This window comes from Microcaecilia unicolor, chromosome 12 (genome assembly GCF_901765095.1).
Source record: "Microcaecilia unicolor chromosome 12, aMicUni1.1, whole genome shotgun sequence".
In the NCBI taxonomy this organism is placed as follows: domain Eukaryota; kingdom Metazoa; phylum Chordata; class Amphibia; order Gymnophiona; family Siphonopidae; genus Microcaecilia; species Microcaecilia unicolor.
In genome coordinates, this window is record NC_044042.1 from 21,630,966 (window position 1) to 21,651,492 (window position 20,527).

The 20,527-nt window shown below is 41.5% G+C and overlaps 1 protein-coding gene across 13 annotated transcripts in view; it reads right to left on the reverse strand.

The window, feature by feature from the left end:
* Positions 1–887: 887 nt before the first annotated feature.
* ANKS1A (ankyrin repeat and sterile alpha motif domain containing 1A) overlaps positions 888–20,527 on the reverse strand; it is a 246,919-nt gene continuing 227,279 nt past the window's right edge. For 4 of the 13 annotated variants that reach the window (XM_030220439.1, XM_030220438.1, XM_030220436.1 and 1 more), the window contains 4 exons: positions 13,217–13,372; positions 11,548–11,637; positions 7,597–7,687; positions 888–4,959 (listed from right to left, as the gene is read on the reverse strand). In XM_030220439.1, the coding sequence (XP_030076299.1) occupies positions 4,904–4,959; positions 7,597–7,687; positions 11,548–11,637; positions 13,217–13,372 (393 nt within the window). In that variant the 3' untranslated portion in view covers positions 888–4,903. Of the gene's footprint in view, positions 4,960–7,366; positions 7,688–11,547; positions 11,638–13,216; positions 13,373–20,527 lie in introns of all 13 variants that reach the window. The other 9 variants (XR_003943956.1, XR_003943955.1, XR_003943953.1 and 6 more) reach the window with 4 other exon arrangements.

The following is a 20,527-nucleotide window of genomic DNA, read 5'->3' on the forward strand; positions in this document are numbered from 1 at the left end:
CATCAGAAGCTACTCACTGAGTTTGCAAAGTTTACAGCAGCTCTTCTGGAAATGCACACTGCAGATTGCAAATATCAAGACATACAGAAGATAACTTTGTGTAAGTTGCCTAGCTAGGGACATGGATCTGCAAGGCTGCCCTTTTAAAACTATACTAGCATTTTATAAAAGACTAGTAAAAAAGGCCCGTTTCTCCCTGTGATGAAACGGGAGTCCCTTCCCCTCCCCTTTCGCTAGTCTCCCTGGTGGTCTAGAGGTACCTGTTCGGTCGGGGCAGGAAAGAAAGAGCCCCCTCTTTCCTGCCCGTAGCGGTGCTGCTAGCTGCCTTGTGTGGGAGTCCGGCTCTCGGCGTTTCAAAATGGCCGCCAAGAGTTGAAGTCTCACGAGGCAGCTTCAACTCTCGGCGGCCATTTTGAATCGCCGACAGCCGGACTCAGACACGATGCAGCCGGGTAGCTAGCAGCAGCGCTCCGGCCAGGAAAGCGGGGGTTCCTTTGTTCCTGCCCGAGCGAACAGGTACCGCTAGACCACCAGGGATAGTGGCGTAAGGGTAGGGGAGGTGACAGGGGGGAGGGAAGGTGATGAGGGGAACAGTGTGCTACTGGGGGCGGGGCGGTACCTTGAAAGGGGCGGGGCGATGGTGTTTAAGGGGCTGGGATGATGGGCACGTCGTCGTCGGCTGGGATTTCTTGGAAGGGGAGGAGTAGGACTGCTCCCCGTGCGTTCATGTGCCTTGTTTTCTTGTCCCGCCCTCGACGTCATCACGTGTGACGCGAGGGCAGGGCATGAAGACATGGTGAGTGTTGTGGCTTCACCACCATGAACTTACGAACCGGTGTGTGAGTGCCTGCAGTGACGTCAGTGTCCTCCGAATGTTAAGGGTGTGTTTTATTATAGTAGATGTATTGTGCGCTGAAGCCTTTTGTAAAATATATAGTGCTACCAAAAAAACATGCATATTCGGTGCCACGCAGCAGAAAAGCTCACTTTATGAAAAAGGCATTAAAAAAATGATCATTATTAAGGGGTTTATAAGTACAGACAGCACTATGTTTAATTATAAAACCATGATTTTGTAATTTATATGTGTTAAGTGGTATATTTTGTAAAAATGCACATTCACGAGGAGCTGATTATACAGCCTCCATCTGAAAAGAACTAGTCCAGACCTGTGGGTATATGCCTTCTGTCCAGCAGATGGAGTCTGAGAACTACTGGTTCAATATCTTTGCCCCAACAAGGGGTCCTGTGCGGTCCACAACCAGTTACTATTTCTCCATCTCTAGGACACGGTAGGTGAGGCTCCTGTGCAGTCCAGACTTTCATTCCGTTTCTTTTTTTTTTTTCTTAAGGTGTGCTATGTTTGTTCCCGCACATAAAGAGAAAGAGGTATCTCCTATGAGAATGGCTAGGGTTGGTCTGCAGAGTATGAGGATACAGAAATTGGTGGTCTGGGTCCCCCCACCCCCCTCACCTCAGTTGGGATTTGTGCGCTTTCCTTGTGTGCCTCAGCCTCCTCCCCTCTGTATCTACCAACCTCAGGACTGCAATGAAACACTGGATCCAGCAGGTTTCCTACCATGTCAATTTTGCAAGCTCGTTAAATGCACTTTCGTTCTAATTATTAGAAATCAGCAATGAGGGATTTAAATTTGCTTATAAAGAAGTGTCACAGTAAAACACACAAGGGAAAGTGGACCTCTTTAAATGAAAACATAAAAAAGATAAAAATCAAAACTTTTACATTCTAGCGATAGCCTTGATGGAGACTCAATAGGACATGCTCCAAACAGACTTGGGTTGTCATGCAGGCTCTTGAATGTCTACCAGAGGTCCCAGACTGCATGGGAAATTGCGGTTTGGTTCAGGAAGGAATTATTTCTGGTACTTTGAGGGCTATTCTACCTGGACTATCATGGCAAATGGGCTGTACTAATGCTATTTAAACTTGTTAAAATATAAATGTAATTTTAGAAAGCGAACGTGAAATTTAAAAAGGCAGAGGGAGACCAGGCTGACCTATCATAGTACCACAATGTGGCAAACCTGGATCCCCCAAGGAGGGAGAATCCCGTTTACATGTTTCCACATTCTTCACACCAATTAAACTTTCACCATATATATATATATATATATATGTGTGTGTGTGTGTGTGTATACACACACACACATACAGCAATCTTAACTGAATTGGAGTTGGTCCATAGTCTTCCATGCAGGTGCACAGCTAGACAGAGTCCACATTAGCTCCTGGGGACGATCTGCCTTTAGGAGCAGCAGCACCACCACCAACTTTCCAGATCGCTTACATGCCTTAAGCATAGCATACAATGGAAAAAAAAACCTTTTATGGCTCAAAGGAAAAGTACCTTACCACAAAAAAGCTAAGGAACAATTAAAGATATTTGTTAGTTCACAGGTGCATTAAAAGGCAGATTCTATGATAGAAGAGTTGGAAGTCACCAGTTCTAATGTAGACAATAAATAAAAGAATACAGCAGCTTTAAATACAACTAAACTTTTTTTTTTTTTCTTTAATCCCTCCCCACCCCTAAACCCTGGGTTTCCCAAAGTCTAATTAAAGCTCTCAGCCAAAATCTGCAGTTGGTAACAGTCGTATGGAAAAAAAAAAAGGCAAGGCTAGTCTTATGAAATAGGGAAGAACAGCAAAGGGAGACCATAAAGTCTGCTGTCAGAATTTGCTCTTCAGATGTTTTAACAGTAACAGTCTCAGTAAAGCAGGCTGCCCTTGAGACCTCAAGAGTAACAGCTAAAGGCTCTGTCAGTGCAGTAGCTAAAAACAAAATGCTGGTGATGGAGGTTCTCTACGGTGTATCATGAAGAGACATCACCAGTCATTCCGGATCTTTTGCTGGCTCAGAAAAGCTTTGCATAATATTGCGTTTGTATGCAACGTATTTCTCCAGTTTATTACCAAGATTAGTATGAGAAAACAGGATTCCTATCCTGCAGGAATGATCTGCTCTCTATGTTACATCCTAATCCTTTACAGTGGAGACTGAGGCTTCCAAGTAGAGTTCTACCTAAAGTTAAAGAATTATGTCAATCATTTTTATGCAAATACATCCTCCATCTAACATCTTCCTGTCTAGATGGTATGACAGAGTGACACAACTGAATGGCAGTGCAATCCCCTGAGACTAACCCTCAGTGCTGCAGTACTGGCTGTTGCCTGAATATGTCCACAAGCCCCACTGATTCCATCGGAAGCTGAACCAGGCCTCCTGTGCTGGCCAACACTCAGGGCTACAGTCATGCAATGAAGCGAGTCGCAAATATTTTTCTAAAGTGGAGGACAGAGAAGAAATTCATCTACTAGAAGTTGAACTAAGAAAATTACCAGATGTGAGCATCCCTCAAGAAAGCATTCTCATTGTCAACGTGACTGCAACTTTGCCAGCCTAAAATATCCAAAATGGCCCAAACTGGAAGTATCCGATTTATGTTTCCCTGTAAATTACAAATATTTGGCTTCTTAGAGTCCAGCGAAGCTCGAGTCTCTTAATAAGTAAATGATATGTGAATGGTGCACAGTTGATAGGAAGGCTCTAGCTGGAAAGCTGCAGTGAATGACTGTGGCCAAACCCTGCATCCATGGAAGACAGGGGGAGTTTCCAGCAACCCCCAAAACTTGTGCATTAACAGTTCCTGACTCACTAAGTACCACTAAGAACAGATATGCCAAGGAGCAGCTTTCCCACGCCACTATGGCAGTATTTACAGTTGTCGTACCTCAGCCAAAGAATATTACTCGTACTAAAATCATCGCTTACAAGTTCCCCTTAACCCACTCCCCTTCCAGCCCCATTATTTGTTTAGTCATTATTACTGAAGTCATTTCATGTTGGTCAGTCACCCACACTTCATAGCAGAGATACAATTAAAATTCATTTACATACAGCAGTGATTGACATTAAAAGAAAATAAATTTATGAAAATGTGTAGGTTAAAAACCATCAGGTCTTCAGCCAGGAGACTAGACGTTCACTGAATCGCCTTTCCTGCCATACCCTTTTTTACATTCCTAGCACACAGGTGCAAATCTGAATTCTCTATAGGTGAAGGATCCGTGTCAGCAAAATATTACAATCTACTACACAAATCCCATTATAGTCATAGCTCACACATCTCTGACAATACTGATAACACAGACTTAAGTACACAGCTAATATCCAGAAAGTGCTACTAAATCCCACTGGTAGAGAAGTCATTATTTGCATGAGCACTGACCCCTATAGGACATTCATTTGAACACGGTGGAGGAGGTGAGTAGTGGAATACCAAACATTCATCATTTCATGTAAATCACCCAGCAGATATCCAATTTGCTCTTCCTGATAAGAGAGCGTCAAGGATACAAATACAATGTTATTCTAGGAAGGAAACACACAGCTCTCTCGCTTGGTGTCTAATCTGTGTCTCGAGGGTTCTGATGTCCTTTATACAGTTTACCTTGCGCCTCATTCCCCAAACTCACTCCCATGCTGAAAAGGCTTTTAAAGCAATATGAAAGAAGGGGGGGGGGGGGGGGGGGAGGGCGGATAAAAACCTGAAGGGAGTTTTGAAATGTGGAATAAATGCAAACACAAATCTCAGTGGGTTTTATATTGCTCATCAAAATATAACGTACCGTTTGGTCAAGCTGTAGGCTATTTACCTACCTGTTTCTCACAAGCCAAACAGCCTATTTTTTTTGTCCTTTTTTCAAATCATTTTTATGAATTAGTTTCTTGTTGCACCTCTGAATGTAAAAGTCCACTTTCTGTTTAAAACTGTTCTTTATCCTTGCCTTCTTCTCTCTCTTTGGCTGGGTCCTCAGGGGAGCAGCAGGAGGTGTTTCCAGGGGCCTACTCCTCAAGTCTTGGTCAGGGCCCTTTTTTTCCTACTGTTTGACGGTACAGGACACTGCTGCCGTTCCACCACTTGTCAGATACTCAGCTTCGTGGAGGGAAAACAGAAGGGGGAGGAAAGAAGGGAGGGAGGGGAAAATTATAAACCAAAATATGAGATGAATGTTTTGTATGAATGAATGGAACATAGTTGAGCTAATGAAGGTAAAGGAGAGCAGAGATGAAATGAGGTGAGGTACTGCTGTGTATATAAACTGAGCAGGATTTACCATCCTTTCTGAAGAAAGCAATCGGATTTTACCACAGCATTTCAAGAGAAGCCCTCCCTCCAAAGCACCTGTCCATATGCCAACTTATGGCTAAAATGCCTCTTTTGCACCCCGAGTGTAGTTTTGCCACCCACCTCTCCCACATTAGACCATGTATCATTCCCTGGAGCTCTGGCTAGCAAAACTCACCCTTCTCTTCCCTGGGATTAGCTGGCTGGATAAAGTATCCTGATGTTCACTACACTGTATATGTATCGGATAGCTTTCAATTAGTTTTGTTGTTGTTAATATATGTACATAAAGTGCACAAAGATAAGGTGTCATGTGTCAGTTGGTGATAAGAAATATGGACAAGATTAAAATTTGTCTTCTTGGAAGAAAGGCAGACAGGCTAATAGTCTCACATATAATCAAGAACTTAGCAGCTGAACAGCTAAAGTTTCAGTAAAGTTCTCAGTGACCTATCAGAGACATAGCAGGAATGCTTAACCCCCTCCCCCAAAGTACTAGAGACATCACAAGCTGTTGTCATGCAAACAGTGGCCTGCTGGTGGTCACATGGCCCCAAGTGGTGAAGTGAAGTGAAGTGAGGTGAGACCGTAGGCACAAAAGGAAGGGATTAGGATATCTGGGCATTCAAATCTGGGGGGGGGGGGGGGGGGGGGGTTAATGGCAGATGTAGTCAGAAGTCAAATAAATTGTGGTTTTAGAGAGTATGGCAATAATTAAGAAGGAAACTTGGGAAGATTAGAAAGAAGTGACTTGGCTGAAGATAGATTCAGGAACCTCTTGCAGGATCATTTGGGGGAGGGGAAGTCATCTCACAACCCCCAAAAATGGCACAGCAGGAAAATTCTTGAAGTACACAAAATGACAGGCACATAGCACAATGGAAACAAACTCTGATTCACTTCAGATTTACTCAGTCATACCCTGCAGCACCCCCAGCAAAGCCATCACAATACACCACAATATTGATTTACAACCCCCCCCCCCCCCCCCCCCCCCCCCCCACACACACACTTCTGTTCTATGGCTAGAAATATGAAGCACTGGTATTAAATCTTAGACTGGCCTTACTATTCCAGTAGTGAGATCCTCACACAGCTATAACTGGCCCTCATTGGAGCCTTAAACTTCAGCTTCTTATACCAGCACAGCGAATTCACACGCCGCTCTACCAATGTACCTCAGGCCTGCTGTGAGACCTTCGCACAGCTCTGCCCATGCACCTCATTTCTGCCCCATGGCATTCTTTTCTCACCCTCATACACTGCCAACTTCAAGACTTGAAGTCTTTAAATAGTCCCAGCACATTTAGAAAGGTCAAACTCTTCCAAAAGTGAACAGTACTAACAAATGGCTGAAGAAATTTAGACCATACAAGAGCCCCCCCCCCCCATTCCTCTCTATTTCAGTATTATGGCCTGTGCTCCCTCCCCACACAGCAGTCTCTCCTTCACTTGCAGTTCTCTGTCCTCTTCTCCCAGGTCACTGCAGCACCTTTCAAATTATTATTTCACTGTATAACATGTCAGTAAGAGGTGAGTGACTAATGCAAAATACAGGAACACCCACACTGAAAGTATCATGACTATCGCAATCGTTGCGGTTTTGATAAAAGTTCTCTGACAATACTGTCTAAGTGTTAATTTAACGCTAGAGGACGCACCTTAATCAAGCTGAAGGAGTGTCAAAGAGAACCAAGAACCACATTATGTAAACTCCACTCCCAAACTAGCTTAAAGTGCAACACCCATCTTTGCTGTGCCTCCATGCTCAAGGAAAAGAACAAGCAGAGCTGCTCCTTGGACTTAGTTTATGAAGGATGCAGATTCCAATAATCTAGCAATAGTGAGGAAAAGAACAGGGAGAGTGCTGAAAGTGATCCATGAGTGGAGGAGCGGGGACATCTTATTTAGAGACTATTTCACAGTGGTTAGTATTGAGGTCACCACACGTGTGTCCTTGGAACAGTATAAAGCCGAAGTGCCATATGGAAGCAAGACAGACCCCCAAATGGGGCCAACTTGAAGACATGACATCTTAATAGTCCCAGTAAATTTAAAAAGGTCACAGTCTTCCAAAAGTGAACAGTACTGACGCAAATGACTAAAGAAACAGGGGACCACATCAGAGCCCCCCCCCCCCCCAGTATGTGCCATCTCTTACACCATATTTCAACTAGCCTGCACTCACACTCTCTCGCTGCCACTTTACGCATACCTAATGGGCATTGTCGTCCTGTCTCCCTGGGTTACACACATTTCACAGCGTTGAGTGAAGACCAGGTACAGAGTCAGAGAGGCTGGGATGGTAACAAGCCTTATGGCAGGTTCTGACGCCAGCTGGAGACAGACAGCACGCTGAGAGTGAGGAAGGAGGAAGATGACAGAGAGAAGTCTGACAGGATGGGCACACAGAACGCTAGAAGATAGTGGTCTCATACTTCGTACTTAGGCTCCTTTTAGAATCCTGCTTGGGGTCCACAATCCAGGAAACACTGGCATGCGAGTGAGGGTCCTGCTCCACTTCAGAGGGCTCAGTCTACGAGAAACCAAAATGAACACAGAAGCAGAGAAAGAGGTAGAGAAATGAATGCTCAGCACAGCGCCTTAAGAAAATTTACAACATGATACGTTATTGTGAGGTACTAGTCACAGATTATAGAACCTGGATCTCGGCAGTGAAATTCTACCTATAATCATGAGCATCCACGATTTTCACACATTCCCAGCAAATACTTATTACTGCACTGGGAAATCTTACAATTGTCTATTAACACAATGTGCCAGTAAAGACTGCAGTACACCTGGCTACTATCCAGGGGCAACTCCAGGAATTCAACTGCCTACTGCTGATGTAACACTGCTGCTACCGGGACAGTTCAAAATTTTCAAAACCACAAATTCAGGTCAAACACAAATATCTACTACTGAAAGGCCCGAACACTTTAGTTTGAACCAATTATATTAATACATGAAAATATAAATATATAAAAAATATTTTAAAAAGAGGAAAAAAACCATCTGCTCAAATATCTGCCACTCTAGTCATGTGGCCGTCATTTGCACACGGAAAACACTTCTATAAGTCCTTGCAAATATATCATTTTTAAACGTCTTGATCACAAAAAGTCTAAACTCATCTTCATACTGTAGTGGTACTCCAAACATCAAATTTGCCTCAAGAAATGTCAGCCCAGTAAACAGAAACTACCTACTCCTACATCTATCCAACTGCAAAAACACCATCTACAAAACTATCTACATAGCAGGATTTAGCTATCTGGAGGAGTGGCCTAGTGGTTAGGGTGGTGGACTTTGGTCCTGGGGAACTGAGGAACTGAGTTCAATTCCCACTTCAGGCACAGGCAGCTCCTTGTGACTCTGGGCAAGTCACTTAACCCTCCATTGCCCCATGTAAGCCGCATTGAGCCTGCCATGAGTGGGAAAGCGCAGGGTACAAATGTAACAAAAATAAAATAGATACTATTGGAGATTCTACATGGAATGTTGCTACTATTGGAGATTCTACATGGAATGTTGCTACTATTGGAGATTCTACATGGAATGTTGCTATTCCACTAGCAACATTCCATGTAGAAGCCTGCGCGGCCACATTGGTGATCTGCAAGGGCCGACTTCTACATGGAATGTTGCTAGTGGAATACCTCTTAAAAAAACTATATGAATAAACATCACCAAAAAAGTCTATAACCCAAAAGCTACCACTACTTTCTCCTCTTCAAAAACTCTATGAATAACCACATGAATTATAGATGCCCTCTTCACATTGCAAAACACTATTGTAACTCCACCAAAAAGTAAATTGTAAGCCACTTTGAACCGAAATTTATTTTTGGATACAAGAATGCATAAATAAATGAAATATAAGACATAGTCCAATGCAGCCCTGCTTCTTCAGCAAGTTTTGACCAACTTTAGGCTGAAGAAGCTGGAGCACAGTGCTGGATTGGAGTATGGGGTGTTTGGAGTACCACTACAGTATGAAGACATGTTTTAAAAACTACATATTTGCAAGGACTTATTGATGTGAGAAGTCTTTGTAGGGGAGTTCCCCCCCCCCCCAATATGCAATGATGAAGGTAACATGACTAAGAGTGGTGGATATTTCAGCACTTGATTTTTCTCCTCTTGTTTTATATTTTTATATATTTATATTTTCATGTATTAATAAATTTGGTGCAAACTAAAATGTTCAGGTCTTTGGGTAGTAGACTGAATGTTGGTTTACATCAGCAGCAATCCACTAAGGAAGGAGATACCTGGAACATACCGCAGCGGGACATGTTTATCCACTCCTACCCTAGCTGAGATAATATTTAACCCTCTCTCTGATCTCACATGCAACTTTCTTCAAATCAATCACCTTACTTTCTTACTCATCTATATGTTACAACTTTGCCTTACCCTTCACTACCATTTATAATGTTCTAGTACATATTGAGGCTCATTTTCAAAGCACTTAGCCTCCCAAAGTTCCATAGAAACCTATGGAACTTAGCCTCCCAAAGTGCTTTGAAAATATGCCTGATTGTGTTGTCATTGCAAGTAGTATACCATGACATACATTGTATTGTTGTTCGAATATTTTTACTGCTCTAATTGCCTATTGCTCATGTTTGATCTATTCTTACTGTACACCGCCTTGAGTGAATCCCTTCAAAAAGGCGGTAAATAAATCCTAATAAATAAATAAATAAATAAATAAACAAACAAACATTCATGATATCACCAAAGGTGTCATAGGAAAGGTAAACCCATAGTTGCAAAGCCTGTTTTTTTTTTCCATCAGGGGCTGTAATGTTTATTTTATCACAAAATAGGGTCATTAACAAAGCACACTTGCACTTTTTCTTGTGAGCCCATTGTGCTTTTTTTCTGGATCACAAAATATTCCCCCATTGTACTCCAACTGACAAGATTGAAAATGTTTTCTCTTTTCTGGGTACCCTCATTACTACCAATTCTGAATACTTAATGTCAAGATTAAATTTAGTCGTTAACAGTTCTTTTAGTTTAATTGTAAGGAGTGTGTACCTTTCCTTCATAATAGATGCTGTGAATAAAATGTATAATCCCAGACACATATCTCTCATCTCAAATATCATTCAAAGTAGTGATAACAAACATTATACTCTGAATATTTTCTCGGGGATCTTCAGATATCCAATTCATTTATACCTTATGGGGAATTGTACCCCATTCTTAATGGTATTTTACAGATCTTCATAGATCTACCCGATCTTGTAATATCTTCTAAAAATATCTATTCTATCTTATCCATTAATTAGCATTACTTAACTTCAAATGGCAGCCATTTTCTGGGAACACGGAAGTGAACGTACGATGCAAACCTCTCCCCTGATGAAGTACATACGAAACCTGGCCAAGTCGGCGGAGGTTTGAATAGAAAGAAAATTTGCTGCTCCACTACTACCTATTTGAAGTTAAGTAATGCTAATTAATGGATAAGATAGAATAGATATTTTTAGAAGATATTACAAGATCGGGTAGATCTATGAAGATCTGTAAAATACCATTAAGAATGGGGTACAATTCCCCATAAGGTATAAATGAATTGGATATCTGAAGATCCCCGAGAAAATATTCAGAGTATAATGTTTGTTATCACTACTTTGAATGATATTTGAGATGAGAGATATGTGTCTGGGATTATATATGTATTAATTGATTAGAATCCCCACACTTGTAATTAGGTCTACTTAATAAGAAGTGAATAAAATGTATACATCAGCACGGGACATGTCCAGGCTAAAATCACACTGTCATTGTGGCATCAGGTCATTCAATTTACTAAGTGCATTATTTATGTGGCAGATTAAAAAAAATACATAAAGTAAGAAAAACCTCTCAAATAACCCCAGAAATGTAGAATAATCTTCAGCCAGGAGTGCTGAAGAGCGAGGTGTGGATAAAAATCAAATATAGAACACATCTGTGGATGGAAAGATCCACCAACTGGCATGAAGCTCTTTGTGGCTTTGTAAAACTCTGTTATTCTCCAATACGCTCTTTTAAACAGAAAAGAGCCCCAGCAGCACCAGTGTTCAAACTGAGGCCAGGCACACTGTCCCAGTGGAAGGAAAGAGACAGCGGCAAACAGGAGTAAAACCAAGGGAAATGAATCACAAAAGCAGCAACCAGAAGCCAGGATAGGTGCATGCAGAAGAAAACCAAGAGCATTTAAAAGTATGAAATAGGGTTTCCTACAAATACTTTTAAATGCAAAGGATGGAACACAACTTACTGAAAATGAAGATATGGCAGTGAGGGTAGGAAGGGAAGAGGATGGGGTAAGTGGAATAGCACAATAGGCTCAATTGTGTCAGAAAAGACTGGCAAGAGAGAAACAGTAAAGACCTTGGTTCCTTGACTAAAAGACTGCAGCGGCAGGTAGGAAGGTCGATGGGTGGTGCAGGTATGACAATAACAGCGATTGTCAGGTGGGAGCTACAGTAGGTAAACACAGAAAAAAAAGGATAAATTACAGACAAGAAACAAGAAAACTACAGCTGCCCCACTAACTGAACCTAAAGCATAGCAGATGTTTCACATCCATTTTTTTGTGCAACTTCTTGTGAGTTACTCTCTCTCATAACTTAATACATAGGTGTGGCTAAAGTGGGAGTGAAAATGTGCGCTAAAATTAGCCCTCCGTCCTGCAAATCCCATTTTAATGAAACAATCAGTTATTTCTATGTGATAAGAGAAAATGGTGCACTATAAAAACAAACAACAGGAGGTGTTAAAGTCTGCTGTTATTTTCAATGCTGGAAATTTAATTCTGCGGTCAGAGGCGCAATAAAATTAACTCCTATTCCTGGGATTTGTTTTAGTTTATTGCATCATACCAGTGTGACGTTTAAGATTTGCATGCAACTCCTGGGTGCAGGGGGTGGTGGGCTTAGCACACCTTTTTGTTTCCAGTTTTAATACCATTTATTTATTCAATTTAAAACAACAAAATATCCCCAACTTGCTCTAACTCATGCTCTATTACCTTGGCGCCTTAGGGAAGTAACTACTGGCAGGCCAAAGCTGGAGAGTCCAGCTTTATTATAGCACAGCTACAGAACTGATTATTATGCTAAAACAGTGGATGACCCAGACACCAACAATCAATTACAATCAAACAAGAGGTGTAGTATTTGCTCTACGGAGCTCCTGATGCCCACATCACCATTCCACGCCTTATTCACCCCAACCCTATCCTTTGGGTGCACACAGCCGAACTGTCTTTCACGAATGCTGCAATGAATATGCATGAGAGATTTCCGTGCAGTGGCGTAGCCAAGGGTGGGCATGGGTGGGCCCAGGTCCACCCACTTTGGGCTCAGGCCCACCCAGAAGCAGCATACCTATGATATGGCTGGCAGGGATTCCCAAGCCCCACCAGCTGAAAGCTCCCAACAACTGTCCCTCCTGCATACCTTGTAAATAGCAGATCTTCGCCTGTGCAAGCAGCGACTAATACACATTACTTGCACCAGCCCCACAGCCTTCCCTCTGACCTATTCCCACCTATGCAGAAACAGGAAGTTGCGTTAGTGGGAAGGCTGTGAGGCTAACATGAGCAGTGTTTATTAGTTGCTGCTTGCTGCTGGTGAAAATCTGCTATTTAAAAGGTATACGGGAGAGGGGGATGTTTGAGAGACCATATGGCATGCAGGTGAGAGGAGAGACGAAATCACCTGTGGGACGGGGCGGGGTTCTTTTGCCCACCCAAAATTGGATGTCTGGCTACACCCCTGTTTCCGTGTATGGCCTAATTCTTACGGAAATATTGCGCGCTGATTCATTGCAGCTATTCTGAAAATCCGACTGGGCGTGTCCTGAAGACTGGGTCGAGAACTCCTGTTCCACACTGAAATAAGTACTTGAATGGCTCAAAATTCAACATAGTCTCCTTAGGCTGTTTCCACATGGACCACAGAGTGACAATTTGAATTTCACGATGTGCAATCACTGGCATGGAAAGGGTCGCTCCTACAGGTCTTGCCTGCCTATTGTCCCTATACAGCATACATACTGCAGATTTCCGGACGCTGGCTCGAGGCTTTGGTACTGGTTTGGAAGATTTTGTTTCTGCTGGTTCTGCTGGTCTTGATTTCTGGGCCTGAAGGGCCAACTGATACGCCACTTCGAATGCTTGCCCTAGTGTTAGAATAATCTCGTAGGTCAAGCTCTATAAAAGAAAATCAGATTAAAAATACAGACATCAGTAATAAGTCCAAGATGTCATACCCTCTATTAAATATTTCTGTGTTGTTACAAAAGGCAGCACCAGTGAATAATTTACTAAAGAGCAACTCCTTGTGATCCTGGGCAAGTCACAATCCTCCACTGCCTCAGGTATGAACCTAGATTGTGAACCCTCCAGGGATAGAAAAATATCTGTTCTTGAATGTACACCACTTCAACAACTTTCAAGCTTTCAGGCAATATATAAGAAATTAAAATAAAATACAGAACAAAAAGGGTAATTTTATAAAGGGGACATCTATGTTTTGCCTGTTTTATAAAGTCAAGTACATACCTACTTGACTTTACAAAATACTAGTGTAAGCTCAAAGAAAAGTGCAAACATGTACCAGCTTGAGGGCTGGTATAAATGTTACCATGTACTTTCAGCATGTATACATATAAATTAGGGATTTTATAATTTTTTTTCTTTAACTGGAATAATTACGTTACCGCTTTAAAATTATGTTGTACTAAGTGGTATATCAAGTCAATAAATCAAATCAAATAATCTACACGCATAAGTGCAGGCTCCACCCAAAAATCACTAACCCCACCCCTGTGTAAGCCCACTGTGAAAGAATGTGCCATGAAACACGTGTGCACTTTTACATAGTTGGTGTTCTGCTACAGGTCACATATGTATATAAAACAAAAGTTACTTACCCATAGCAGTTGTTCTGAGGACACAAGGATAATCTTCACATCTGGGTGACATAACTGGAGGAGCATTAATCCAGCAAATATTCCAGAAGCCTTTGGATCATCTCACTGCACATGCATGCCTGTTCCTGCCTGCTGCTGTCACATGGAACCTCCTTAGTCCATCACAAGCGAAACGAATACAACCCCTTGGACAGGCAAGAGAGTTGCGATGATATCCTGCTGTCCTTGGAGAGCACCTGCTACAGGTAAGTAACTTTGTTCTCTCCAAGGACAAGCAGGTCTATAAAACCCTCACATCTGAGACTCCCCAGCTACAGGCTGCCTTCAACAGAAACATGGGACAACCACCACAAGTGGTACCAAAACAGACAACAATATTTTTTGGTGGCAATAGACTATTTTTCATTTTTTTTTTAAAGAGGCAGCCTGAAACTGAAAAAGAAGGCTCGAGGACGAATGGAGTTGGATTATAAACCCCAAATATAAATCCCAAATAGATTCTGGAGCACCTTCTGGCCAAATCTATCGTCACACTGGGAATCTGGTTCTAGACAATAGCGGGATGTGAACATAGCCAGACGTCCAGGTCACAAGCCCAGCAAATCTCTTCTGTGGAGGTTGATCTTAAGTGGGCTGTGGACTCAGCCATGGCTCTGACATTACGAGCTATGACAGGACCTTCCACAGTCAGCCACGCCTGGGCATAAGCAAAGAAAATGAAGTCTGCTAGCCAATTGGAAAGTATGAGTTTGCCTGTGGCAGCCCATATCCCGTTTCGGGTCAAAAGAAACAAAAAGCTGGGTGGACTTTCTAGGGCTTTTGTGCACTCCAGATAGAAAACCAAGGCTCTCTTGCAGTCCCAGGTGTATGATGTGCCTCCAGTTTTGTGGTCAAGAGGATCTGGAAAATCGTTTGGAAGGACTTTTGACGGATGACAGTGGAATTCTGACACAACTTTAGCAAGGCACATTGGACGGGTGTGCAAAACCACTCTATTATTGAAAAACAGTGCAAGGAGGATCAGTTAACTAGGGACTGGAGCTCACTAACCGCCACCTAAAATGAGACCTTCCACGTCAGGCCTTCAAATGGCAGGTTCTAGTGGTTAAAAGGAGCTTCATTAACTGTGTAAGAATGATGTTGAGGTCCCATGACCCTGTGGAAAACCTGATGGGAGGTTTCATATGTAGCAAGCCCCCCCCCCTTAATAAAGTGAACTAAAAGCTGCGTAGAGATGGGTTTATCTTTTATGCAATGATAAACTCTACCTGCACTAAGGTGAACCCTTACAGAGTTGGTCCTGAGCACTGCCTCTGACAAATATAGAAGTTATTCAAGCAGTTTTTGTGTAGGGCGAGTGAATGTATCAACAGCCTTGCCCTTTCGCCAGACGGCAAACCTCTTCCATTTAAAAGTATATGTTCTCTTAGTGGAATCCTTCCTGGAAGCTAGCAAGATCTACGACACATTATCAAGCAAGTTCAAGGAAAACAAAATGTCAATTTCTCAAGGGTTATTAGCTTTATGTTGGGATGCAATGGTGTGCCCTGTTCTTACTGGAAAAGAACAGGGCACACAACAGAAGAGGGACCATACTTGCCTCAGCCAATAAGGGGTTATGAGAATCATGGTATAATGATCTTGCTTGAAATTCAGAACAGTCTTCATTGTGAGGGATCCTGGAAAATACACGTACAGAAAGTTCTCTCTGCAATGCAGAAGGAAGGCATACAAGACTAGTTTGCCATGTGATCGTATCCTGGAGCAAAACTGAGGTAGTGAAGGCCTCTCTGGCCTCAGCTAAGGTCAGTGTTCATGACTCCACAATAAGAAAGACTGGGTAAAAAATGGGATTCACGGGAGAGTAGAAGGTGGAAGCTGCTGTTATCCAAGAATAACATCAATATTCATCTTACATTTGCAAGAACACAACTGGATGATCCCCGAGCCTTATGGGATAACATTCTATGGACAGACATGTCAAAAGTAGAACTTTTTGGACAAAACAGGCCCCATTATGTCTAGCATAAAGCAAATACAGCTTTCTACAATAAGATCATCATGCTAACAGTCAAATATGGCTGTGGCAGAGTGATTGTGTGGGGATGGTTTCCTGCCTCAGGACCTGGAAAACTTGCCATTATTGAGGAAATCAGACTCTTCCAGATATGGTGACCTGGATACTGGGTGCTGGGCTACATGGACCAAAGTACAGCAACTCCTGTGTTATGTTATAATCTTATGCACATGGGAACCAGGGTCTCAGATCTGTGAAGGCTGTCACCTCCTCTCCAAAAACACGAAGGATGAGTGGTCCTCATGTCTAGGTCACTTCAAGGACGCCTGCAATCTTGGTGCCACGCTTCAATGGAGAGCAATAGAGAGTTGTCCTGCATCACATTCCCTTGAGACCAATGAAGACTTTGTTGAATCCTCCCTTTTCTTTGGGTGGGAATCAGACAATAACCACTCCCGTTGGACTCTACTAGTGCTTGATGTCAAAGGCAGCCAAGATACTCTCGATACCAATGTTTTTCATTAGCCTTTATAATCACCCCTACTTCTGGATGCACTGGACACAGGTCTTCACCACAGTTTCCCCTCTTCCCTCTCTTCACTTTAGTTTGTAAGCCACTCAGAAGGGCAGGAAAGAACGTTGAGAATAAACTTGGAAACCTGTGGTTACAATCAAAGTGGTTTACATACTATATACAGATATTTATTTTTTTTATCTGGGGCAATGGAGGGCTAATTGATTTGCCCAGAACCCACAAAGAACTGCAGTGGGAATCAAATCCAGTTCCCCTGGTTCTCAGGCCACTGCATTAACCATTAGGCTACTCCTCCACTCCATCCCCAGCATTCGATATAGCGCCTGGACCCAAGGAAATGGATGTATCTATGTTGATGACTTTTCTCTGCTTTTTTTTTTTTTACCACAAATTCCTTTTTTGACATCTGTGAACAGAGAATAATACATTGAAAGAGATAATGATCAGGTCTCAGGCACTATGGGCACCAGGAATGGTTATAAATAATGGACATGGTCCTTTGAACTGGGAGCATCTCTTGAAGCTGCTGTTGGTCTTCTTTTGGGAAAAAAAACAGCCAAGTAAAATGAAACGACTCGATGTCAAAAATACCCTGGCCAGTAGCTTGAGGCATAAAATGGTCGAAACCGAACAACGTGAAAAAAGATAGGAAACCTGAAAAATTACAAACAACTTGACAAAGTAACCTACACCAAGTGGAAACTCACGCGACAGCAACATGATTTACAGAAAGAACTGAAAAACTTTAGTTCAGGCATTGAGTTGACCATGACAAGAGAGAGGTTCAATCGGTTTCGTGAAAAAGATTAGACAGAAGAGGTCCCGCACAGCAGCAGCAACAACAGGGACACACACACACTGAGGCTACTCAAACACTTCTAGAAAAGTTGCTGGGGTACTGCTTCCCATGCCAGGCTCTGTCACCCAGAAGTGAGGGCTTTATGGCCCTGCTTTTCCCCCTTGGAGAAATGATTAAACAACCTGCATTTATGCACATTCACAATGCCTCAAATTGGGCACTCTCTTTAAATTTACCCTCTTAAGTATCAAATCTGTATTTGGGGAGTCTGAAAACAAATGTTAATGCTTTTTATCTGCTATACAACTTTTATATTTCCCTCTCCTGTTTATGACATTAATGGAATAAAACCACTCTCTCCTAATAAGTGCTCCTAAGATAACTTCTTTTTATGGGAAAGAATTTCAATGTAAGAGTTTAGCTCAAAATATTCTGAAGCAGAAATAACAAACTTGAAAATGCAGACTTATTTTTCCAGACGACCTATCCAAATCGCTACTGCTTCATCGTACTGTCAAGGCTCTAGTTTTTTTTTTTTTTTGTTTAGTTTTGCTATATTACCTCTGTAAGACACCATAAATTGTGCTAAACAGTGTATGAATATATCTAATTGTCATTCCCTCTGTGTGCTGCCAAGCTCATCACATATGGTTCTAGCACATAGCAGATCTGGGATTTAGGGGCACAGAACCTGCAGTTACGCACAGGTCCAGGAACAGAGAATGTAAGAGGTAAGGATTGACACCAGCAGTAGATACAAAACAGAGGATCCACAAATTGTCAACACCAAGGTCAAGGATGAACAGTTGTATTGGTTCACAAAATCACATCACCCCACATGGCAATGTCTTGAAAGAATTGTCAGGGGTAACTATAAAAATCAAAATACAGATATAACAACAAATATACATATATAATCATAAAAGACAAACATCCATAAAAATTAAAAAAAAAAAAAAAAAAAAAAAAAAGCAACAACAACAAATACTGAATAGTAAATAATTACGATTTAAAACTGTAGATCAAATAAAGTCCTAAAATAAGCATATAATCACATTACATAAAATATTTACTACATACAATTTAAAGTGCATGATCACCCACAAGATAAAGCAGCGGTCAGTTTTGAAAAGGCTATGACATCCATCTTGTATAAACCTATAAATTGATAATTCTATTAATAGTGAATATATCATTTAAAGCAGGATTTATCAACCCAATCCTTGGGACACACCTAGCCAGTAAGGTTCTCAGGATACCCATAATGAATATGAAATAAATTTGCATGTATTATCTCCATTCTATGCAAATATAGCTCATGCATATTACTTGTGGGTATCCTGAAAACTCGACTGGCTAGATGTGTCCCGAGAACTGGGCTGAAAACCCCTGGTATACAGATCAATCCAAAATTTATCTATACAGTCCCTACCAACAAAATAAGAGCTGCTTGATTCATACAATCATAAAAATTCTTCCATATGATAAGCTACATACTTTTCATTAAAAAAGTATATTGCATATTAAATGGAAAAAATAAAGAGTGAAAAATGAACAATGTGTAACCACAACCAATGGGATCACTATTGAAGGAATGTGAAACAATACAGTGATGCCAGGAATATTCTGCTTCTTTATTGCTCTTTCCTGTTTATTATTTTATTTATTTAGATTTTTATTTAAATTTTGCTCACACCTTTTTCAGTAGTAGCTTAAGGTGAGTTACATTCAAGTACTCTGGATATTTCTCTGTCCCAGGAGGGCTCACAATCTAAGTTTGTACCTGAGGCAATGGAGGGTTAAGTGACTTGCCCAAGATCACAAGGAGCAGCAGTGGGATTTCAATCGGCCACCTCTGGATTGCAAGACCGGTGCTCTAACCTTCCTGTTCTCCCTTGTTGTCTGACGTTCTGCAGTTCTGTAAACTGCTTTGCTTACCCTGACAAATGAGGCCTTATCTTGACAAATGCGGCATAACAAGTGCCAAGCAAACTTAGGGATCCTTTTACTAAAGCACAGTAACAGATTTAGCGTGAACTAAATAAGACACCCAATGGAATTGTTAGCAGGCTTTAGTAAAAGGACCCCATATTTTGTTAAAAAAAAAAAAAAGCCAGCATTGTTATAATTACTGTGTAAATCCCCAATTTTATTCATAAAAACTTTGGTTTTCATCTATTTATAATAAAATTGGGGATTTACACAGTAGTTATAACAATGTTGCCATTTTGCTTTAAAAAATTATTATAATTAATCAATATGAATATTATTGTATTACTATTTTGCAAATTTTTATTTCACATTCCTTCAAAAGTGATCCCATTGGTTGTGGTTACACAGTACTCATGTTTCATTAATGTTTTAAATTTTATATGCAATATATATATTTTTTAACAAAGTTTTAGCTTATCTTATGCAACAATTTTTCCAATTGTATAAATCAAGCAGCCCTCATTTGTTGGTAGGTATACAGGCTCATTTTCAAAGCACATAGACTTACAAAGTTACGGAGGTTACTATGGGTCTTATTTTCAAAAGAGAAAAACATCCAAAAAGTCATTAAGCAGCATTTGGACAGATTTCTTTACAAAACGTCCAAACCGGTATTTTTGAAACCTGTTTTGCAGATGTTTATTTATGCACTTTGTCTACAATGCATACAAATCACAAGGGGGTGTGTCGGGGCCATTTCAAAGGTGGGATTAGGGCAGGGTAGGGCGTGCCTAACACTTTCATGTTTTACAGCCATAATGGAACAAAAACGAAAATGTCTAGGGGAAAAACTTCAATGTTGTGGTCTAGACCTGTTTTCAGAATGAAAATAAGGCACAAAAGGTTCCCTAAATAACCAGATGACCACTGGAGGGAATCAGGGATGACCCCCCCTCTCTCCCCCAATGATGACTGACCCTCTTCCACCTCCAAAAAATATGAATAAAACTAATAGTCACCAGCCACTATGACAGTCTCAGATGTTATAGCCAGGTCCATTGGAGCAGTATGCAGGTCCCTGGAGAAGTGTAGTGGTAGGTGTAGTGCACTGCAGACAGGTGGACCAAGGGCCATCCCTGCCCCTATCCGT